Source organism: Gouania willdenowi, chromosome 3 (genome assembly GCF_900634775.1).
Source record: "Gouania willdenowi chromosome 3, fGouWil2.1, whole genome shotgun sequence".
In the NCBI taxonomy this organism is placed as follows: Eukaryota; Metazoa; Chordata; class Actinopteri; order Blenniiformes; family Gobiesocidae; genus Gouania; species Gouania willdenowi.
In genome coordinates, this window is record NC_041046.1 from 35,198,748 (window position 1) to 35,223,888 (window position 25,141).

At 37.6% G+C, this 25,141-nt stretch overlaps 1 protein-coding gene across 2 annotated transcripts in view; it reads right to left on the minus strand.

Moving 5' to 3' along the window:
- pla2r1 (phospholipase A2 receptor 1) overlaps nt 1-25,141 on the minus strand; it is a 35,404-nt gene that overhangs the window by 4,381 nt on the left and 5,882 nt on the right. For both annotated transcript variants that reach the window (XM_028472873.1, XM_028472882.1), the window contains 25 exons: nt 23,494-23,658; nt 23,283-23,396; nt 22,888-23,037; nt 21,387-21,581; nt 21,139-21,302; nt 20,888-20,998; nt 18,158-18,270; nt 17,255-17,424; nt 16,975-17,183; nt 15,672-15,817; nt 14,564-14,648; nt 14,336-14,471; nt 14,193-14,228; nt 11,857-12,017; nt 9,899-9,963; nt 8,206-8,309; nt 7,991-8,127; nt 6,115-6,232; nt 5,874-6,013; nt 5,035-5,176; nt 3,864-4,099; nt 2,193-2,373; nt 1,946-2,080; nt 538-660; nt 271-447 (listed from right to left, as the gene is read on the minus strand). In XM_028472873.1, coding sequence (XP_028328674.1) covers nt 271-447; nt 538-660; nt 1,946-2,080; nt 2,193-2,373; nt 3,864-4,099; nt 5,035-5,176; nt 5,874-6,013; nt 6,115-6,232; nt 7,991-8,127; nt 8,206-8,309; nt 9,899-9,963; nt 11,857-12,017; nt 14,193-14,228; nt 14,336-14,471; nt 14,564-14,648; nt 15,672-15,817; nt 16,975-17,183; nt 17,255-17,424; nt 18,158-18,270; nt 20,888-20,998; nt 21,139-21,302; nt 21,387-21,581; nt 22,888-23,037; nt 23,283-23,396; nt 23,494-23,658 — 3,513 coding nt within the window. The remainder of the gene's footprint in view (nt 1-270; nt 448-537; nt 661-1,945; nt 2,081-2,192; nt 2,374-3,863; nt 4,100-5,034; nt 5,177-5,873; nt 6,014-6,114; nt 6,233-7,990; nt 8,128-8,205; nt 8,310-9,898; nt 9,964-11,856; nt 12,018-14,192; nt 14,229-14,335; nt 14,472-14,563; nt 14,649-15,671; nt 15,818-16,974; nt 17,184-17,254; nt 17,425-18,157; nt 18,271-20,887; nt 20,999-21,138; nt 21,303-21,386; nt 21,582-22,887; nt 23,038-23,282; nt 23,397-23,493; nt 23,659-25,141) is intronic.

A 25,141-nucleotide genomic window follows, 5' to 3' on the forward strand; every position in this document is an offset into this window, starting at 1 on the left:
TCAGTGACTCCTAAAACGTGTATTTTAATACAAAATAAGCTATAAAAAAAACATGTATCGAGTTTTCTATTGAGGCGATATAAAAAAATGACAATATTGCCTATATCGATATATATCTTATATCTGGATATATTGCCCAGCCCTAATATGTAGTACATTGATTTAATTGACATGTAAGACATCCTGACCCAAAAATAAACCTAAAGCTAAAACCGTCCTTAGTCATTAGTATTTCAGCAGGACTGGGTTTTAATGAGAGATTTTCTTCACCTGAGATGGTTTTGCAAATGAATCCCAGCTTTTCATTGCACTCTGACAAAAGCCAGGAACCATCGACAGCCCTTCTCGCAACACAAGTGTCTGCAGTGAGGGCGCTGGGGTCCGGGGCCCTGCCCGGCCAGTTGGTGTAGTCAATAGGGGTCCCATCCACCCAGGACATGGAGTCAGCTAAAGGCACATTCATTCAGGTGAAATATTACCATTAAAAAGTCAATAGTGATTGTCTGATGTGTGCATCAGAAAAAAAGCATCTCTTACTGTCAATGTTGAAGTACATTCCTAACCACAGGGTTCGGTGCAGGAAGCCCAACGACCACAGCTGCTCCAGGACAAAACGGTTCTCAGTCTCGCTCTCAATGGTGAGGACATCTGAGGTGTTGACTGCAGAGCGACGTTAACATGACAAAACCATGGAGGAAAAGGCATTTTATTGTGCTGATTGGTTGTAGATTAACAGTATATCTATATAAAATTGTCTTTCCCAAAAAAAACGTTATTTTCACCAGTGTCTATGTATGTGTTTGTCTATTAGCGGGACTACAACTGAAGTACTTAAAAACCCTAATAATGATGATAATTATTTACTTACAGTAAATTTATATCAATCAAACAGAAGCATATTGCATTCACTTGAGAAAAAAAAATCAGGTTTTTCTGAATAATTAATTTTTTATTACTATGTATATTCGACAAATTTTCTTCTGTTTTTTGGAGTATTTTTTTCCTGTTTTTCGATCAAATTCTTTTCCGTTTTTGACCTATTTTTTCCTGAGCTTAGAGGGCATTTGAAACAAATATACATTTATTTCTTCATTGAGAGCAAACATGGCAGGCTTGTTTAATTTGATAAAAATGTACTTCCAACTTGGTTTAAAACAATTACAATTAGTCTATCAACTTTACGCTCATTCAGACCTGCAAGACATAGCAACATTTCTCCAGGATCAGTCAGACAGATGTGACATGTTCCATGGATAAAAAATGATGCATTTTAAGTACCTTCAGGTTGGCTACGTGGTCGCTCAAGATACGATCAGGAGACTGCTGAAAATACTTTAAAAATTGACCCGGAATGGGTAGAAAGTTGAAGCATGCAGCAAGGAGGGGCCACAAGATGGATGTTCTCGCGCGATTTCTAAGTATCTTGATAATTCAGAAAAAAATTAGCAGGCAAAAACAAAAAAAATTACTCAGAAAAACAGAAAAAAATCACTCCGAAGAAAAGAAGAAGAAAAATTTGTCCAAAAAACAGGAAAAAAATACCACCAAAAAAAATAAAGGTAGTGGCTATCTGTACAGTTGCCTTATCAAAATACCGACATTCTATTCATACGCAGCGCCTCTCATTGGCCTGTTTAGGTCATGGTTATATAGGGTTATAACCTAACTGTAACCCTAAGACGCTACGTACATGTACTTCGGTAAACGTACCAATAGCACCGGAGGTTGTCCGAATGGCAATCGTACAAATAGACACTTTCAAAAATAAATTATTCAGAAAAATATTTTTCTTTTTCTTCAAGAAAACGCTTCCGTAAAAACGAAATACAAAATCGTTGTAAAACATTTCACTGCTGTTCCTATTATTTTATCGGTGCAAAGTGTTGAGATTTTACTCAACATTGAGAAGAATAACTATAAGTGAAACATGTGTTGAATGGGCCACCTGTATGCCTGCAGAATTCTCTGGACTCTTCAAATGTAAGCTTCTCCACCATTGGCTCAAAGTTGTAGCATCTTTGTCCAAATTTAACCCACGTCGATGGACAAGCAAGCTCGTATGAGTTTAATGGTTTACTGCCTGTGAGACAAAAACAAAAAGGTTAAAAAAGAAAAAAAAAAAGACGTGTTTTGTTATGATTTGAGGAAATCCAATGCAGTAGCAGACTAGCAGTAGCAGTAGCAGCACTGACTTGGTGGAGGAATGTGACATAATGCTCCAGGTAGCGTCGTTTCGCAGTCGGCTCTGCGCCAGCCTCCGTTCACGTCCATGTATACGCACTCTCCCGTCACAAAGTGCTCATCATCCTCTACTGCATCCCAGTGGGTGTACACGGTGTCACTGCCATCTGACCACTGATAATTGATTCCACTCTGAAACACAGCAAAGCCAAAGGTGGGTCAGCCACTAAGCTAAGTCACTTAAACCAGTGGTTCTCAACCTTTTCAGCCCGTGACCCCAAAATAAAGGTGCCAGAGACCAGGGACCCTCACTATGTTGGACACAGACATGAACAGTGAATAAAGGGCAGAGCTTTTTGAGGTCCATCCATAAAGTCAGCAAAATGATTTTCCATTGTTCTATGAATCTGTGATAACCACATTTATTTATTTATCTGAATAATATCCACTGTTATCCACGAGGTTTAGTGTTATTTGCGTGGCCTGGCTTACTCCTTCCTCTAGACGACAACTTAACTGGTTATTTTTAATTTTTAAATCCATTCATTTTAGTTATCCTGACTATTTGAAACAATATTTAATTCCTTTTAGATCTTCCTATAATTTTAGACATCTCACAAACATTCTTTATTGTTCCTAGGACCAGAAAAGTAATTGGCAAACTTTCATTTAAATATAAAGCCACCTCTGATTGGAATGATCTTCCTTCCTATATCCGCTCTACAACCTCCCTTAATATGTTTAAGAATGCTCTTGTGCAATACCTTCAAATTGTATCTAACTGTTTTTGGGTTTTCTTGCTCATACCTTATATTTGTTTATTTAGTTTATTTCTGAAATGTTAAAACTTATATGACCTTCGACAGTTCAGAGCCCTGTGTGTTTGTGTGTATGATGTGGGTGTGATTGATGTGTCTGTGTACGAAAGGTTTGTAATATACTGTAATGTTTGCCTTTATGTATTATTGTTTGTATTCTGTGAAATGCATGTAGAGCTGCTTCTGTCTTGTGCAACTCTTTTTTGTTTGAATGCTACTATGGACCCCCTTGAAAACGAGATGGTTCATCTCAAGGGGTTTATCCTATAAATGACTAATGAATGTGCCACCATAGTAATGTATATAGTAATCTTAAAGAAATAAAATGGGTTAAACGTGACCAAAAATGGCGGAAAAGGTGGTGAAATGAGATTTTTTAAAAAACACAGAAATTGGTTAAAAATTACAAATTAAAGTGGCCAAAAACAGACAGAAAAAGTGGTAAAAAAGGGTTCAAAGTGTCAATATTGGCTTAAAAGTGGCAGAAATGGAATGGAGGGGAGGGTAAAAGTGACAATAATGGGTCAACATAAGTGACATTAGGTTGGAAAAGTGGTGGAAAGGGTTTATAAGTGCCAAAAATGTCTTGAAAGTGGAATAAATGTGCAAAAAAGGCATTGAAATTTGATGGAAAAATGGCAGAAATGCAGGTTATGTAAAAGCGCATCAAAAGGAGCAAAAACATGGCAAGAAAAAGTGATGAAAAATGGTTTTGTAAAAAAAAAAAAAAAAAAATCTTAGTTTCTTAAAGGCATCTGGCAACCCCCTCCCAGTGTCTCACGGCCCCAAGGTTGAGAACCCCTGACTTAAACAGCTGTGACCTGTTAATAAAAAAAGTTAACAGTTGTACGAGAGGATACGTACATCCTGACTGTACAGTCCAATCCAGTGAGGAGCTGCCAATCTGTTGACAAGGACAGTAAGGAAAGCCTGGTGGTAGGCATCTGTAACGCTCACTAGGTCAGAATCATTCTCTATGCACATATGCATGGCGTCGTACCAGCTCATGTTGCCAGATACCACTCTGTAGCTGCGGCTCCTGTACTCAATATGTTCAGGGAGCGGGTGGTGATAAGAGTGGGACGGAGGTTTGGATATATCTGGAACAACAAAAGAGGAGCATGAGTCGATGGATTTATATATCAATGAGTTAAAAAACAGGCTTTTTTAAAATTTATTTAATAAAGGTGCTACAAAATACTACTATACTCTGCTAGCATGTATGTTAGCTAATTGGACTTGACCTTAGGAGTAGCTGTGTGTGTAGATATAATCATGACTGATATGGGTAAGAATAGGCTCATACTGATGTATTTTCTATTAATATATATCTATTTTTTTTTGACACAAAAAAATAATTTAGGATTTCAAAATAAAGCATAAAAATGTTATTTTTAATAATACATTTGATTATATTGCATTAAATAAATTTTATTAAATGTCTCGTTGTCGCTGTCAAACTAATTTTAGTTCAAGCAAAAAAACAAAAACCAGTTTGATCTCAAGTGGGCCACAGATTTTAAGCAGGAAATCATTTTATCATTAATGTGCCCTAATTTGTACTTCCACCCATAAATGATATGTAAACTAACAAGGCACAGGCAATATCTAAGCAATAAGTGACAGATATTAGTCCTAACAGGATCTTCACTTTCATGTTTCTTCATTTTGTGATTCATTTCTATTTATTTAGGGAAATTTTGTGGAATACTTTAAGAAGAAAAGTTTAAAAAAAATTCGGATTTCTTGCAATAATTAGCATTTTAAAAAGATACAACTGAATTGGTTGGTAGTATACACGATGATTAATGATTTCTCTGTGATTTTTTTTTATTTCTCCTGCGAGCTCAACTGGATTTTCGATATCTAATAAATATACAAAGTGATTTTATGGATCGTGTTATCTCCTTTTCTTTGGCCAGTGTTGTCCTGCTCAAATTCAAAGATTATTTTATAATTTCAGGAATTTCACGGAAACACAGCTCGAAACCATTCACTTCATGACAGTGTAATAAAAACACAGAGGGAATGTTACCTTGAGGTTTTTGGCAGACAAAGCCGTACACGCTCTCGCTGCACTTCTCATCGTACCATTTCCCCGTGAGGTAGAAGTTGTGGTTGTTGGACAAAACGGTGCAAAGTGGTTCATCCATAAATCCACTGAGGCACTCGTTCTCCTGGGAATTCACATGTTCAATGTATAAAGAATTACATTTCAACCACTGTTTGGTACAACTGTCAAAAATAACAATAATAGAAACGGATTAGGATTTTTAATACATTTTTCAACTTGTCTGTAGGAGAAATCAAAGGCAGATTTTCAACATAACGCTTTATTATAGGAATAATTATTGGAATTTTTTGTACAAACAAGGTGCTGTATAACATATAACAAAAAGGGGGGACACTCAAAAACCTAAAAGTGATTCCTTTCAATCCAAAAAAGCGCTAAAAACTAAAGTTAAAAACCTGTTTATTCAGTCTGGCTTTTATGTCGTGCTTAATGACTTAACTTTTAACATTTTTATGCTCATTTTAATGTTTTATATTTTGAAAATTTGTCCCTTCTCTGCTTTGTTTTTTTAATTATTATTATTATTATTATTATTATTATTATTATTATTTTTATCTCTGAATCTTTCGTTTTTTTTGTCATATTTTTAATTATTTTATGAAATGACTTCTGTGTGCATTAATCTCTAAACCTTTTTATACATTTTGTCAATCACGTTTGCAAATTTCTCTGAAGCACTTTGACCTACAATTGAATTTGTCCGAAAGGTGCTACTGTACATAAATAACATTTGACTCATTGATTGAAGATGAGATGTTGAACTTAATGTGAATTTGTGCTGTAATCTAACTGGATCTTACCATGTGATAGTCCTTTGGTTCGACTGGGGACCAGTTGGTATAGCTGAGTTGCTTGCCATTGTTCCACCTCATTGTATCATCATCCCTCAGACCAATCCACACGCCTACAGAGCTGCCATGGAGTAACATGGTGATGTACGCTACGGGACGGATTGCACGACCACAGTATTAAAATTAACAGTTGAGCGACAATGGATTTTTGTTAGGATTTAACAAATTGTATTAAATAAAACAAACTTACCTTGTTCGATCTCGTCTTCTATAGCAACCAGCGAGCCGCCAAAAGTGGAGCAAATGGACTGAGCATCTTTCCAACTCTTTCCCTCTTTGGGACCGTCAGGAAGGTGAAGCAGCAGACACTGAGACATGAAGGAGAACAGTCGACAACACTGTATCATCAACACTGATAAATGTTTCACACTTTAAAAACACATCTCTACTCTGCATTTATTAGTAATGCACGATACTATTGGCATGTTATCTCTATTGCCCGATAATGGTTTTAGCACATCGGTCATTGCACCAATATAATTAACCAATAAAATAAGAGTCTTTACTTCCTTGATCAACCCATAGACATCATATACATAGACACTGCATTGCCCATGGAAAGGCACGACTACGCGTTGCCATCTTGTGTGTGTTGAGCAGACCGCAGGAGTGCCTGGTAATCAATGTACAGTAAATAAGAGGCGCTCAATTGTTATTATCATTATTATTATAAGTCAGACATCCTACTCCTTTTTTTGAACGTGTAAATGTTTTACTGAAATCTTCTTACTTTGTGTTTTTTAGTTGTTTTGGAAACATTGTTTTGTGACATTCCTTTTATTTTATCTGTATTGTTTTGGTTTTTACATGTTCAAAAATAAATAAATCAAATCAAATCCAAATTTACTGATTTCCAAACAACTGAATGTTTTTCCTCATATATACAGTAGCTGTGACACAGAATGCTTGGATCTTGTAAAGATTAGGGATGTCCCGATACAACTTTTTCACTTCCGATACGATGCCGATATTGCAGCCTTGAGTACTGGTCGATGCCGATATCGATCCGATAAGATATCAGCACGAATCATACATACTTTTATTACTTATTTTATAGTGTGGAATGTTAGAAAAGGTTTGATCAAGTGATGTTACTCAAACAGAGAACAATAGTCAGCAACAGTAGGTATGAGAAAAACTGACCCATTTATTATTAACCAATTGGTTACAAACATTTTAACCTTCAACATGATAACTACAGTATTCTACAATTTAATAAATATAATACAATATATATCGGAAATTTTAGATGCAGTCCGACAAAATCCGATATTCATTTTCTGGCTGATATCGGACTGATATCCGATATCAATATCGGATCAGGACACCCCTAGTAAAGATGCTGTTTTTACCACTCAAATACAAAAGGCAAGCAGGCCATGAATAAATATGACATGTTTTAATAATGTAAGTAGAAGTTTTATTTTTTTTATTTTGCACAAATAATGATGTTACATAATTTTCGGCTTTGTCTTCTGTCTGCGTTTGCCAGCGGGCCAACATGATAAAGAGTCTGCAGAATATTCTATACAGGTACATCTAAAAAAAATTTGAATATCGTGAAAATGTTCAATATTTTTTGTCACTCATTTCAGAAAGTCAGACCTATACATGATATAGGCTAATGACAGAGTTAAATATTTCAAGCCTTTATTTCTTGACATTTTGATGATTATGGGTTACCAATAATGAAAACTCAAAATTCAGTATCTTGGAAAATTTGAATATTACATAGATCAATAAAAAAAAGGATATTTTAAACAAAAATGTAAGGCTTCTGAAAAGTATGTACATTTTTATGCACTCAATACTTGGTTGGGACATAGATTCTCTATAGGGTTCAGGTCAAATATTGGTAATCGTCAAAATGTGCTGTAAAATATTGACCAAAATCCAATTATCGTGCATCCCTAGTATTCATGGCATTTTTTGTAACTTTTTTTTACTATTTAAAAAGCACTTTGTTGGCTTTTTGGTGGCTGTGAAGTGGGTCATGATGTCACGCCTGTTGTGTCTGTCTGCAGGTGTGTGTGTGTGTGTGTGTGTATGCAGGAGTTTTGGTGTACCTTGTGTCCAAAGTAAAGCCATTTCTCTGGACATCCTCCGAAGTAGTGCGGCTCCCTGGGCGTCTCCACCACAGACACTGTACGTCTTTTGCACACGTAGCCATGGAGATCGCTGCATTGATTCAGCGACCACTTTCCTACAACAAACCACACAAATCTCAGCGCTGCCATGTACACCTGGAAGTCTTCCCTCATGTGCATGTGCATGTGCTCACCTGACAATGAAGACATAGTCGTACATAATCGGGTTCTTCTGAGGACACCAGCATTGCTCCTTTCAGCCCAATTCTGAAATTCCACCTCTGTCTTGTCGCTCCACCTGCAATAAATTCACCAAAAGTTAAATAAATACAAACTATATCAATGGTAAATGTTGTTATAATTAGTTGTATTATTCAAACATAGAAGAGGAAAAGAAGTCTCTGACTTTAATTTGAAGTATGACAAAAGTCAGATTTGAATCGTTGTCCCGTGCGTTTTTAGCCTTAAATCTGAGTTTGCTGCGTTTGAATTATATGAAGGATAAAGATTATGATAATGACACTTTAGGATGATTAAGTTACAGTTTTTTTTTGTTTTTGTGAATTTAAACGTTGAAAAGCTTGAATGGTTATAAACACACAAAACACTTTAATAACTCGGTCTGAGGGACAGCAGAGCAATGTTTAAATCATTGTTTAATGTCTGCAGGCAGATGTTTAGGAAAAACACCACATTCGTTCCCATTATGGTGCCTTTCAGGCAGTGATTACATCACGGTTAGAGCGATGGGTGAACCACCATCACTGTAGGCCCTTGAGCAAGGTCCTTAACTCCCACAAGCATTCTGGCAATTTAAGGTGGCTGCCCACACCTGCTCATGAATACAACATACAGATAATGGTTATAAATACGCATAAATATAATAGATCACTTTTAACACAAGCTTATAAATTACATTTCTGCATAAACAAGCCTTTCCTCATGATCCACAATGTTTCATTTTTTATTATTCCATTAATCTAAGCCACAATTCATTTTACTGATAAGCTCATCATATTGGAAATAAACAAAAAACTAGACTATAGTAGTTTGTATTCATTCACAGGTAAAATAAAATATAGGTTTTAGAGTAAATTTAACTCAGAAGTTCTAGCTTCACAGAACCAATTCTCTGTATTATTAATTTTCTATTTTATTAAGGAAATAATTGACCGCATTATTATAGAGTCTATAATAATGCTGTCAATTATTCTTCCTCTTTACTTTGGTGTTTCCTTTTGGTACAGATGAGCAACTTTTATTACAGTCATTATGTATGTTCTGCTGTCGTTTTTGTAAATTTCCTTTGTTGTTTTGTATCTCTGGACTCATTTGGTGTATTTTTTGTTGCCATTTTGTATACTTTTGTTGTTGCTTTGAGTATTTTAGGAGTTTTTTTGTGTGTATTTTTGTTGTTATTGGGTATATTTTTCTGTCCTTTTCCATCTGTGCTCCTAATGCTGCCTTTGCACTTCACATTTATTCCCGATAGAGTCAGATTTTTAATATGTACAGGATTTGAAATGTTTAAAAATGTTTAATTGATTTGATTAGTTATGTGTCCATATTGGACCAGTTTTAAGAAGATCACATTTCTGCATTTCAGTTTTATTATCCTTTTGGTTTTTTGAGAGTTGATTAATATAATCTTGTTGTATGCATGGTTCACAATAAAGATACACATTTATATGTAATTCCTGTGTGTTTGTTGGTCCATGAAACTATTTAAAGACTTGAAAAATGACTGTCTTAATTGTTAATTGAAACAAAAAAAGCATGCACGTGCACAATCGAGGGACCTGCTTCAGAAAAAACTAATTCAAAAATCCAAATCTCTTGACACATGAATTAATTGAAAAAAATGATGTCACAGTGACACATACATACCGGGCCTCCTCTCCTGGCTGTCCGGTGGACAGTCCAATCCACCAATCAGTCGGGCCCAGGGACAGCTAACGAAACAAAACCAATAAAAAAGAATATTAAGCACGTTAGCGTCTCTATATTCTGCCTCATAATTTTATTGCCGCCCTCTCTTCAAATTTTTTTTTTACGGTATTTTGTCTCTTTTACTGCTGTAAGAAGTCCAACAGCTTTTTTTCTAAACCTCATAAACTCCGGGTGCACTGGAGCTTAAAGTGTCTGAATATGAAGCTCATTTTTAAATTCCTAAAGACAACTGCACAGCTTTGTTTGCTTTTTTACACTCAGGGGCAGATTCACTAAAGGTTTAGTGGTATTAAAACGTGCAAACGTCACTCCACTAATAAAGAGTACAAAGCCCAGGGAATCAGGAGTGCACCGCCGCTGCGCTTCCCAATGCGCCCTCAATCCATTTAGCGCGTTTCCCCCTAATGAATATACACAGTAGGCGGATCTCCCAGGGGGAGCAAAAATATGGGAGGAGGGGGAGCAATGCGATTCAGGAAATCTGGAACTGATTGCAGTAATAGTTTTAGTACCAGAAAATAGTACGACTAAAAGGCAGGTGCAAACACACACGCAGAGATCATCGCTGCAGGAAATGTACATTTACAATTAACAAAAGGCTCCAGTTGTGTGTGTGTGTGTGAGAGAGAGAGAGAGAGAGAAAAGGCTGGATGTGCGTCTATTTCTCCTCCGCGGGTCACTGTCTCACACACACGATCAGCCGCACATCTAGCCTTCGCGGATCACTGTCTCACACGCACACAATCAGCCACACACATGCACCCATCCGTCACTCACAGTCACATCCACTGCAGGATGAATAAAGAATATCTATCTGCTGTAATTCATAATTTTTTTTTATCAGTTTCCTCTAACACTTCCAATTCTGCTGCTTCAATTTTTTTTTTTTCCACTTCCGCGGAGTCATGTTCACCCTCCACGTTCAACACAACACGTACAAAACACTCATTTAAATAAGGGCGGTCTGCACTACTTCTGCACGTGCACTAATCATTTCTGCAATCTTAGTGAATTCCGCACAGCAGGTGAGGAAACTGCGTCACTAAAGGATTTTGGGAAGCAACTGAATTACCATCTTAGTGAATCCGCCCTTCAGTGTCATTCAATCAATGCAAACCACTGAGATTAACCACAAGCTTTTCACCATTTTTTGTGTTGTAGGACTCTCAATTTGCACTTATGATCAAGTATTAGCACTAGCACCCGACAACTTTAAATAATTACATAGGAGGACATATAGGTGCAGGATTACGCCTGTCAATATAAAGTACAAATGTATTGAAATGTTTCAAGTTGTAAATATTTTTCAGATTTAATCTAACCTTGTAAGGCACAAAGTGCAATCTCGTACATAAACCCAAAAACCACATGCTTTTCTGAAAGAATGTCCTATCTAATCCATCCACTCATATGAAAGCAATCATTTGACAAACCAGTATATACATAACTTCTACAAAAAACAATCCATTTTGATTTAAACTAATCTGCAAGTATTTTGGCACTCCTATCAGTCTACAAAGTTTATGTTGGATGTGCTCCAAGCTGCAGCTCAGGGTGTTTACAGGTAAAATATTGTGATCTGTTAAATCCTCCCTTTTCATTGTTGAAAAAAGCTCTTTGTGTTTTTCACCATAGCCCACTTTTGTTTTTGGAAACAAAAATGGCAACAGAAGCAAAGCGTTGTCGTGTAAACAGGGCCTAGAAGCATTAACACCTCTGCGTGCCAGGAATGACAATGCAATGTTAGGGAGAATTTTGTAATCTTTGTCAAATAGGAGAATATGTTTTCAAATGGGGACAGAAAAGAAAATTAACATTTGAAAGAGCGTTTATGAAGAAATAGCTTTTTTTTAATGTTGCTGCTGATAGGAAAAATTCGATAAGAATAAACAAACCCTCCGTAGGCGCTCTTTGACAAAGTGCATTTCCTCTCTGGAGTGAATGGACAGCAGGTAGGCTCCCATCATCTGACAGGACAGAGAAACAGAGTCCCAGTCGAAAGGCTGTTTGGCCAGCAGGTACTCAGCTCCACGGTAAAACACCCACGGCTCGTTTTCTGCGGACGGGTCAGGGACAGTTATATATTAAAGATACATTTGAAAGGAAGCCAAAATTAAACGAAGTCATAGGGAATTAATGCACACTTATTCACTGACTGTTTACCAGCCTGTTTATGCTTTTTAACAATAAAAAATGTTATTTTCAGCTTGTCTTTTGATGCTGAAGGCTCAAAGCTTCTGAGGACGATAACTTCATTTTTCATATAATTCATGAAAAAGTTGTTCTCATCAACTACTGATGCCAGTGTGGAGCAAAAGACACTGCCAAAGTCACGTTTCTGGTGTTTTCACAAATTGAAAGTTGTGTCAAAACAATGACGGATGTTGATAATGTTGCTTTCGACTGAAATACTTGAATGTGACCAAAATGTAATCCTGTAAAGGAACACCATCAACAGAGCAGAACATAAATTAGAGTCAAGCAAATCACTGTCCTCTGTGTCTGGCGAAGAAACACAACCAATCACAGTAAGAATGAAGTAAAAACACTTCTTAGAGAAACTTTTCCGCTCGGGCGCTGTCTTTGCATTCCTCGACAGGACTTCAAATCCCACAATGCAATGCACAAAACAATCGTATGAGCGGCAGTTTCAACTTTCAACTTTTGTTTGCCAGTAAATTCTCCAGTTTTACAGAGAAATACCGTTCTCTTATTTCTCAATCAAAGTACCCCCTTTGTCCTATGACAACATTTTGCACAGAATACTTGCAAAAAAAACAAAAAACTATAGGCATTATGATGGAATAAATGAGTGTTAACAGACAAGAAGTTCAAATAAACTAAGGCTGGGCCCGCGGAACGTCTCTGTGGCGAATTACACGTACCATGTTCCTGAGAATCCAGTCAAACGACTCGGTTTCATTGAGTAAAAAAAGGTCTCCGAGGCTCTTCACATCCACTCATAGAATATCCATGTCAAATTACGTATTCTATGTTGAATTACCTCTGAAACAATATATCACACGACTATGCTCCCATAAATTTGGAAATTACCGGGAATGGGGGGTTGGCCCCCGGGCCCCATTTAAAAAAAGAGCTCCGAGCGTCTCATCATATTCATTCATAAAGTAGTGAGAACTAATGGAGGAGTAGTCATTTGAAAAGGCGCCCCTGTGACACGTACGTGGTAATGGGCCCCAATTATATATTGGTATGTGCCAATGATTCTGTACCACCAACCGTTGTAATATTTGACTTGCAAATAAATGAGAAATAGACTTTTGTTTTGGCCCCAAATCAAAAATCGGGCTCTGAGCGTCGATGCGTACATATCCATAAATTATAGCTACCAAATTTTAGCCCGATCTGTTCACAAATAACAGAGGAGTAGCGATTTTAACTAGTGTACACAACAACAACAAAAAGAAGAACAACAATAACAACAACAACAAAGTGAGGGCGTTTTGAGTCCGGTAGCCCAGCTTAATAAAAAGTGGAAAGAAACAGTATTTAGTGCCTCCTGAATAGATTTATATTTATCATTCCCGGTCATCCGTCGCCTGGTGTGGGACCAAAACTGACCCTTGTATTTTCAGTTCTTGTTCTAATCAACATCATTTTCATCATCATCATCAATATGATTATTATTTCTAACCAAAAATACACATTTTAAAATCCCCATATTTTTCATGCTTTTATTTGATAATTTTGCACACTCTCTCTCAAGTCGTGCCATTGCGTACCCCTAGGGGTACACATACCCCCATTTGAGAAAAACTGATCTATGAGTTTTACATTGTTTTTATTGTTTTTAGTGCATTGACTACAAACGTATATCTATGCAATATCTAACTTCTCATCCAATTCCCAATCAGTGTTTTTAAATATATATATATTGTTATTTATTGTGTGCTTTTATATTGTTTTCAGCACTATAAGGAGTTGTTCAAATTTCATTATACAGTACTTGTGTACAAAAAACTATTTCTATTATCTGTATTGTAAAAATGTTAGTTATCGTCCAAAGCCGCTTTAACACAAAATGCTGATATAAAGAATATCACATTCAGGATGTCTTTTCACTAACGTCATTTTAACACTTAGCACTAATAATCAATCCTCTTCCATCCTAATGAGGGACAGTATTAGTGAGCAGAAGCCAATTTGCTACATTTTGCTTGACGTCACATAAATAACACGTTAAAACTGTGACATGTAGAAAGTTACTCACGCTCAGTGTACCAGTACGGCTTTTGAAGTTTGTCACCTGAAAGGAAAAACAGATTTTTACTTGAACCGTAGCAATGGTTTGTGCACACACACATGTGGCACACACTGGCTTAAAGTAGTGGTAAAGTGTGAGTGGCTCTAAACCTCGGTACATCTTGCAGATCCACTCATGGCTGGAGTCACAAGGCTGTGGTGAGATGCTGTTGGTCAGTCCGCTGAACACAGCGCAGTTCCTCCTGTCGTCCTCCTCGTTCTTGTCTCCGATGAAAGACGTTACCACCTGCACAAAGACGCACGCCCGGGTCAAATCTGTACATGATGTCCATCGTTGGCGATATGCTACCTAATTATTTGTTGTCTATGTGTACGTACGGGGGAGCCATCAGACCATTCCCACACACCAGGCTCTTCAGGGTCTCTCTTATTTAAACCAACCCAGAACTGGCGGCCGTCCGTTCTAAAGGAAACAGAACAAAAACACTGAAACACAAGCAGGTTCCATCTGTGTGTAGGTAGACTGCTGTACATTTAGATGTAGTACACATTACAACTGTTTCTCAACCTTGGGGCCGTGACCCCCTATCTGGTCACCCGGAATTCAAATGGGGTCACCTGAAATGTCTAAAACAAATCAGATTAAAATGATAGATTTTTTTTAATTTTTTAGATGATTCTTTTTCAAATTAGAAACACCACACGCAATTTCAAACAACTGTATTCTATACTTTCACTTCCTCAAATAAAAATCTATTTAGAGAAAAAACAGTGAAAAATTAAATAATTAAATAATGATAAGAATAAAATTTTTTAGATTATTATTCTCTTTCAAATTAAAACACCACACGCACTCAAACAACAGTATAAAATTTTATAATGAAATAGTCACTAAATAATTAAATGATGCTAATTACATTTTTGTATTTTTTTAATTATTATTTTTCAAATTAAAAACGGCACACACCATCTAGTAAAAAGTAAAAATAAATCAATAGATAAACAGTATGAAAAATGATATAGTGCTACTCGTAACACTCACAATCACAAACATGATTAAAAAGGTAACAACATTTAATTTTTGATGTCAAAATGGGGTCACGTCCCAAAAAAGTTGGGCACCACTGTATTACAACCTCCTGGATTAAGATCAGATAAAACTTTATTGATCCTCCAATGGGGGAAATTTAGATGTTGCAACAGCTCCAAATACAACAGGAAAACAGGAAATATAACATCATCAAACAATAATTAAATAAAGGAAGAAAAAAAATACAATAGAATTAAATAATACAAGGCATAAAGACTATGTACACTTGTGGATCACACATATTATACATAAACAATAAACACTATGTACACTTAGCATTACAGTGTATGTACTGTATGTACTTTATCTTTGCATTAAAAAAGCCCGTCATATTCATGCATTTATCAGTGTCACGTGACATTTCTGCACTGATGAGCCCAGGAGGGCCATACCAACCCTTCAAACATGGTACTGAGCAGCTGCTTGACAAACACCTGCTCCTCGTAGTGATGGAAGCTGACCAGTTGAGCACCGAGGGCCTGGCAGAACAAGTCTGCTGCCACCCAAGAGCGCTTCATCAGCACTTTTTCATCATGAAACACCTAGAAAAGCACACGACGATCAGTCAATGGGGACATTCACAGGTTTCTGTGCACCACTTGTTACTTTAAAGGAGTATTTTGTTTCATAGTAGCAAGGAATTGTAGGAATTTGTTGATCTCCCCGATTATGAAAAAAAAAGGACTTGTCATTATGTCTTTAAATTTTTCAAATCTGTGTAAGACTCCAATTTAAAAATCTAAATCTATAGAAATGTTGGTGAAATGTTACTTTAGAATATTAAACGCTGACAACTTCTATCACATGCTAAGTAGAACTGACAACTGAAATATCAAGTAATGATTGGCAAATAATGTGGAAGAACCACCAAACAACCACTTGTTCTCAGAAATGGAGGGAGTTTTCATGGAAAAACCTGATCTGTTCTATATTACCCCTAGAGGTACAGAACATTGGCTGCCAACCCACTGACAGTCAGCTAGTTTAGTGTGTATATGTACAGTATTTATTCCATATATAGATTCTGTGTATACATTGTTTTTAATGGACACTGTCCTTTCTTCCCACGTGTCTTCCCTCTTTCTCTCTGTACTGTATAAAGGCCCATGTGTGTATATATTTTCTATTTTTCATTGTGCTGTTTTTATTTTTATTTAATTTTATTTATCTGAAACTGTGCAAATTTCCCCTTATGGGACTAATAAAGGTTATGTTTTCTTATCTTAGAGATGTTAATCATAGCCATCTATTCTGGAATTAAAAATAAGTAACTTCTGAAAAAACCTAAATACAGAATATAATATACCGTTGAATGTCAATATACTGTACTTGTGCAATTTTCCAGCTGAACGTGTACACTGTAAAGATAAATATTTGTTAAAAATGTTAACAGTGGCTTGTAAAAATAAACTATAACAGGGAAGTGGTAGCAAGCTGACCCCCCAACTATGGAGCAAAGGATCCAGACTATTGAGGAGAGTTATCTAATGGATCCCAGTAGGAGGATAAATGGGAGAAATTGTCATATATATACACATATATATAGGAACGAGAGCAGCGACAATTTGAATTCTTTTCCCCTGTAATTTCATTTTTATTGTATTTTTCTTTTCATTTTAAAAGATTTATTTTGATTGTCCTTCTATTTTACAATTGTTCAAAAACAAATAAAAAAGAAAGAATCTGACAACAGTCCAACCTTAAAACAGTGAAGCAGCCCAGAGTGTGATTCCCAGCCTGGTGGACAGGGGGTGTCGGCGTTAACGTGCTGCTCTGGCAGATGAACGTCATGGTAGCTACTGACACTCTGCTTACACACCGACAAAGCCTTGTGGGACTTGCAGTCCTTCACCTCCCAGTGACCCAGAGCAGGTCCACCAGACATAGCCACACATCCACCAGTACTGACTGAAGCACAGAGAAGAACATCCACATTAAAGCGGATTATTCTCACATCCTAATGAGTGTTTGTGAGCTACCTGGCTGGTATTTGTTCCAGTTTGAGAAGGCGAGTTGAAACTGGGAGCCATTGTGGGAAAGCCATTTGTATTCCCCATTACTACTGAGGTCCCGGAGACCGATCCAGTAGTAGGTGGTAGAGTTGGCACCGTACTCATTCAGCAAACTGTTGATAAATGCCTGTTCAAACCTGCCAGCAGAGAGGAAACAACATGAAAACAGCATCAAAAACTGAGGCTGCACGATTTTAGCTCAAAACAAAATCCAGATTTTTTTTTCACTTTGAAAACTTTATTTTTGATTCTGATTTAAATTGTTTTCACCCTTTAAAAAACAAACACAAAATGAAAACAAATTTCCATATTGGGAGTAAAATGCAACTGCAAAGTGGCCATACCAGCCTGTCATTGCCCGATCCCATTAGATTTCTGTGTTGGTGGTGGTCGGAGGGGCCGATGGCGTACTATGGCAGCCTCGCTTCCATCAGTCTGCCCCAGGGCAGCTGTGGCTACAACAGTAGTTTACCACCACTAAGGGTGGAGTGAAAGAATAATCCCTTAATTCTGTAAAGCGACTTTGAGTGTCTATGATAAAGCACTATATGAGATTGATGCATTATTATTATTATCATTATTATTATTATTAATAAAGCTTTAATAAAGAATATTAAATTCCCTGTGGGTTTGATAAGAAAACCTGCCCAACCAAAAATGAATCTCTCAGCATTTTTAAAAAGAGAACCTTGCATTAGAAAAAATAGGTTGTAGGGGGGTCTAGCATGTGTTTGAAACTTGCTTTTCAACTGTTTGTAAAATCCCCCTCAATAAATAATCCAATTTCAATTTTACATTGATTATTTATCGTACAGCCTTAATAAAAAAACCCAATAAAGCCTGTTTTTGTGTTTTAGTTGAATAAAGCACCTGTTTTCCACTGTGAGAAGAGGAGCTTTGCAGTAATATCCCGACAGTGCGTCTTCAAAACTCTGCTCATGACCCGTCACCATGTAACAAGAATGAGCGTGTCGCTTCCATCCCTGAAAAAGATCATCACAAACAACAACAAAACCTCAGCAAAGTGGAGTATACGATAAGTTACTACTTTTTTTTTTTCCTAAGAGATATTTTAGAAAAGCTGGTAATTAGTAGGATTGTGGATAAGTTGACTGGTCGACCACAGAATGTGCACTAGCGAACACTGGCGCCCTAAAAGAGACTTTTTGTCTCTCGCTTTCCTTTCACAATTGGAACCAAGGACGTTAACTACTGCTACAGATGTTGTTCTGGAATAACTCAGCAGTGGTTGAATGTATCAGCTGAATCTACAGCTCAATGTGATTAAAGACTAAAAGGAGCTCAATGTGAACCTGAGGAGGACCAAGAGGCCAGTGACGTGTTCTTATCCACAGGGTCAGTGTGGACATGGTCTAATAACACATGCCCAACCCTAAATTATAAGTAAAATAATTCCCCAACAGTTTTATGAATGTACAATGTAAATCATATTTGTAATTCTATTTTCATGTGTACTTTTTTTTACACACATTTACCTACTTAAGCTAATAGAATTATTACCTTAGACCAGTGGTTCTCAAATTGTGGAGTTTGCAATTGCAAATCTTATGTGTCTTAGGAGTTATCTATTTTTTGTTGACATTTTGTCCAACCTGGCTTTCACTTTTTAAAGGGGGGCATGACAGAGAATGTTCAATATCCACGGCTTTAGACTCTATTTTCTTTACATTTTAATCACATACTGTACATATCTTTTTTTTTCCACTTTTGCTATCATTTCTTTACTTTGCGAGCTACAGCATTTTAACCAAAGTAATTTCCCCCTGGAGAATATTAAATTATTTTCCATTTCTGATTCTGATTATTTTACAGCCATCTGCAAATGTTTCAGATTGTTTTATTAAGATTAAGATAGAATAATACATTTTATTTAGAAAGTTAAAATCCATCACAGTTTTAACTTTTTTTTCTGTGCAGTTTGCACGTTCTCTCCATGCTTACCCATAGGAGACAACAAGAGAGCATATTGAATGGATTCTTTAAATGTCCTTTCCAGTTTAATTTGGGAACAATAACACAGAAATAATATGACCTCTTCCATATTTAACAACAGATTTTATAGTGTGATTATAAGGCCCTAAAGTGGAAACAATGACTTCTGTGCTGCACATAATCTGCATTCAGCTCAAAAAGTATGTGTGATGATGAAGTTGCAGATATTAAACATGTTTCGTTTGACATCTTTTATTTCGAGCTCTGGTTCACGTAACAAAACTTCAAACATGTTTCTCAGCTTGCTTATGTGGGATTATATTCCCAGCTTTGATCATAAATCGAAATATTGATTTTATTACATTTCTTTTATAATGTAAAGTACTTTATTATGCATCTTGAATGTATGTAAGGTTCTCTATAAATCAGGATTTGCCTGAGTGTGCAGAAGGATGTGACACATATACAGAAATAACATTGTCTGAGTGAATGCTTTGCTTTGGTGTCTATCCTGCAGTGAATGTTTAAACAAGTAATGATGTTTCATTCAACTTTTCCCCCAAAACACCGGCTCGACCTCGCAGCCTTTTCATACTTATGTTTCTGGAACAATATCTACTTGAAGACAAATTTCAGAGCGTTTTGTGCAGCTGACAGAATCCTTTGAGGAACAAAATCCCCAGGACAACACGGTGGTATAATAGCAAAAGGGTGACGACAGGAATATTCAGAATATTGTCCAAGCATGCCCTCTAATACGGTGCCTTTAGGGCAATTTTTAACCCCTCCACATTCATGGATTAAAGTTGCATGATGACTCAGGATTCCCAAATTCTTGTAAATAGAGTCAAGGAGTGACACGAATGCCAGACAATACGTCAGAAGTCGAGTGAATCAGCTCATTGTGCTTCCAAAGAGGAAAACTGCAGCAAGCCTGTAGAACTAGGATTTCTATGGAGCTATTGTAGCGCAGCATGGCACACGTGCTGCCCTTAGGAAGTGAGGTAAACATTTCTCTAAGACACAGGATCATACCTGCATGTAATTCATACAAAGTAAATCATCTAATTATCAAAAAAATTGAATAAATCTAGTTTTTGCCAATCACTTCTGTTACACTTTAGTTTTAGTCATCCCACCCCTGTTTACAGAGAGTTTTAGTAGCTGCAAAAGAGTTAATGATCTAAATTATTATTCAATAAAATACTCTAAAATGAAAGGGTATCAAACAAGCTAAAAAAACAAACTTGATTCTAAAAAAAAAATGAAAATTAAATAAATAAACATAAACCTATAACTAAAACCAAAAGACTAAAACAAAATCAAAATATCCTACAAATTCCATGAAGAAAAAAAAAAGTAAATCTTAAAAAGGTTTTAAAATTGTCTATAAAGAAAAATCTGACACAGACAAGACAGTTTTTCCAAGGATGAAGTGTTGTTAAATGGAGCTGTAAACTCAAAGGTCATTGGGTCAAAGCAGGGAACTCGTAAACTGATGCTGTGAAAGAACTCTATGGAGATCTTCATTCATTGGGATGACATCTGATATCTGCTGGTGTTGTTAAAAGCTATTTTCAACTAAGATCCATAATCAGCTGAAATCTTTTTTTCAGTTTTGTATATGTTGATAATATGTATTCCTACCTGTGGACAACCATCATCCCAGGTTTCATGATGGTCACCATCTTTCTGGCTTCTTCTTCTGCACACAGCTGGAAGCTGTTTGTCACACGCAGCTAAACGCCAGCTACCTTTCTATGAATACAAACGTACATTAATTCATCTTAACATAGACAACTGACTGCAGGCAGTGTACGAGCAGGTAAAGCATTTAGTCTTTGATGAACTACATGTTATTATTTGACAAAATAGGCCAATCACTTCTATATACTTACATTCTTGTCCACACTGACACACAGAGCAGTATCCAGCGTAGAGGGGATTGGGTGATACTGCTGCCAAAGAGTGAAAGTTACTGGTGAACCATCAGCCCACTCAACTGCTGCTCGTGAAGCTGGTTTCCAAAGGCCTATCCACAATTCCGTACTCTTCCCTGAATCTGTCGGAAAGGAAAATGCTCAGAACCAATAATGTTACACAGATAGTATAGTATGATGCCTGTGTACTGTGTGTGCTTCCTTACAGTTAGCCAATAGGTCAAGCAACATTTCCACCTCAGACAGGGAGTGAATGCTCGTGAGGTTTGCCCTCAGAGAACCACAAGCCTGAGAGGCCTCGTCCCACGTCTGAGTCTCTGTGTCTGAAAGCACCCAGTAGCAGAAACCATTATGAGGCCACCAACCATCAGCACACTCGGTATAAATGAACTGCCAGTTTTCTGTTGGAGAAGAGAAGAGAGAACAAAGGAAGAGAACAATCCATATTAGACATTGTTTTTGTCTCTGTGCCAAAGGAAAAAAGCATCAGCATCGCTCAAACAGTGGCCCTAATTTATCAACCGCACATACAGTTCAGATCTGATCGTATGATGTGCGTTCGACCATATTCATGCAAGCTTCGGCATTTATCAATTCTGACGTGAACGTACGCTACCATCAGATCTCACGTCAGGTCGGACCTCGTGTATGCAATTCTGATAAAATTGGCTAAAGGCATAATAAACAGTGATTTAGTCAATTTTAAGGCTTTCTTTTAAAGGTTTCGTTCATTTATTTTAAAGTGTTATTCCTTCCTAAAGCGTGTGGACAACTGATGCTGATATAAACGGTCTATTTCCGTGCGTCTCTCCAGAATCTCTGCTGTGAAGTTGTTCGCAGCGCACACAGGGGGGCAGACATCACCTATGAGCGCCTTTATATGGTGGTCGACGCGCAAACACGCAGCAAACAGGAAAATGCTGCAAAACTGTACCTTTGAGTCCATTTTTCACGCTGTCAAAAAGCACATCTTTGTTTTGCTACATCTCAGATGTGAGAATTTCTTCTCTTCTCTTGTTTGTTTGTTTGACCTCAGTGGGCGGGGCCTCCAAACCAGGAATATTTGAGTGCGTAACATGTTAATGACATTCAAATTCAGCCGCCCCATTTATAAACCCCCGATCAGTTGTATGCAGGAATTTGTCAAATACGAATGTTTCATGAATCATAAGGCTGCGTTCACACTGAATGCGTCTTCTGCGGCACCGGACGCATCTGCCGCACGAAACGTACCGCAGGATCAAAAATGTCCCCAATTCGCTTCATACGCGCATCTGAAGCGAAGAACCGCCCACCAGCGACACATCCAACTCGGTGAGTTTCACTGCCTGCTGAAGCGAGGAGCTGTGCTCCTTTTTCTCCTCTCATCAACATAAACCACCAGTGAAAAAAAATGGTGTGATTAGCGGCTTGATGAAAGCTACTATTCTACTATCAAACTAATATTCTTGCGAATGTGCGGATATGTGTAAAATTGGGAGCGTGCTCGCGCGCGTGCTCTTGCGCACAGGAAATATTTTGCATCTGGGATGCATCTATCTATTGACTTTGCATGTAATCTGGACGTACGGACATTTCGTGATGCATCCAGTGTGAACACAGCATAAGTTGGACCTGTCGTACGACCAAATCTGCACACAAATTTGAACCCGTTTACATGCAAGGTTGATAAAAGAGGGCCGATGTGTGTAATGTGTTCACTCTCACCAAAAGGCTCAGTACGACGGGTGTCGTTTGGAGTCTTCTTGCAGATGTACGGCAGAGCAGACTCACAGGAGAGACTCGTCCAGAGGCTGTCGATGGCTGAGCTGTACACACCACACTGTTTGTCAGCCTGTAGTGGGTTGGCAGGCAGAACTGATGGAAAACAGTCAACAGAAAAGCCTTTAAACACTCTTTGTCCTTTGTCAAATCCTTAACAAAACAGCGATGTTTGCAATATTAAAGAACACCTGTACTAGTCCTAGCAGCCATTTTCAGGCTAAGATATAACCACAATTTTGGTGGAATAGGGCAATAATTTGGTCATGATACATCTTTAGGTCAGTTTCTCAGGAAAACCAATTTCTCCTCTTATTTGGCACTAAGGGAATATGTTGCACCTGCAGTAAAATTCACTAAAGACAAAGGTGCTCCATCAGACCACTGCCAACCACGCCCGTCCTTCAGGTGGTTCAGCCCCATCCACACCATCGCTCCGACACTGGCCAGTCGATCTACAGAAAAGGAAACAGTTATTAACAAACTTTGCTTGAGGTCAGACAAATATACGCAAAAAAATATACAAAAAGATCATAATGGAGTTGTACCTACCTGTGATGTACCTGTGCTCTGCCAGGCTGGAGATGCTGAGGAGGTTTCCTCCTTGAGCCTGACAGGTGGACAGTGCCTGACTCCAGGTGAGGATGGTGTACAGGTTGAACTGGTAACATGCACGTAGCTCCTGGTTTGACTCCCAGAACCGGTCACAGCCAGTGTCTATGAGTTAAAAAAAATAGGGATGATTACATTTCGACCGTATTTGGGTATTTCCGTGAAACGCTACTAAATCAACATCCACCATTGTTTTTGCACAACTTTCAATCCATTAAAACACCAGAAATGTCACTTTGGCAGTGTTCTGGGGGCATCAACAGTGGATGAGAACAACTTTCGGATGTAAAACAGTCGAAAAATATTAGGAATCTTTGCACGCAGATTTAAAATAAGTAAAAGCTTTTGAAGTTTTATACCTAAGGCTGACATTACGCTGTTATTATTATGACGTGACACCTGTCATTGAATAAGGTGTCATTAATTGTCGTTCGTTACCCTAACCCCCAACCATACCTAACCCCACTCAATCCCTCTACCTAACCCAAAAAGTGCCAACATAGCTCTAAAGATGTCATAATTTAGCCAACATCACTTAAAGATGATATGCGGAATTTCTGAAAAATGTCTCGAAGTCCCACCCTAAACCGATGCACTTCCTCCCCCTGCATCTGCAATCTACCAGAAGCCACGTCTCTACTTTTCTGCACGCACATCGCAGAACATAACAAGGTCGCATCGGGACGCATTGATATAAGTCTATCATTATTATTTGGCGATGAACATTTCTGAGGTAAGAACAAAAATCATATTAACCCGTTTGCTGTTGTGACACACGGCCTGGTTTAAACTTTCCGTGCACAGTTCCGCATTCACTTTGATTGACAGTCTACGCTACAGGAAGTCGCAGCCTATTGGCTGGGCGATCACGGCGCTATTTTACATCTGTATGGGGTAAATAGGACGAAGGAGGGACTTAAATACATTAATGTATATGAATGACCATGGGCAGTAAACCACAGTAAAAGACTAGTTTGGTATTTTTTCGCATTTCAAAAGAATGAAACATAAACAGCTTTAATGACAGCCTTTATGACACCTTAGTCATGCTAATGACAGCGTAATGTCAGCCTTATGTATAAAACTTCAAGTGTTACCACAAAATGAAGCTGCAGCCTTTGCTTTATCTGCAATGAGACTCATCATAGTATAAAACAATGTGTTAAAAACAGCAAACATTAACTTTTAACGTTAGAGTTAGATAGTTAAAGGTTTAGTCCTCAATACGACAGATTTCACAAACAGCCTGTGGGATGAAAAAGTCAATGACTTATGTTTACCGACACGCAGTAAAACTGATATAATGGTAACTACTCATGTGCTGTAATGACAGGAGATGACTGTGATCTATTGTGAGCTGTCAACCTAAATAATGCAGGATCACCCACAGCTGGAGTGTGATGCATCACTTCAGCATTTTATGTCTGGTTCCTAATGTCTACACTGTGTGCTGTTTGTTAAGCCAGAGGATACTTCTTTCCAAAGCCTAAGGATTTATATCTGGTCTGCGTATTAGGTATAAATGGGAAAACAAAAAACTTCATTTAACCTGGTGGTAGAATGTCAAACGTTATATTGAATGTATGAG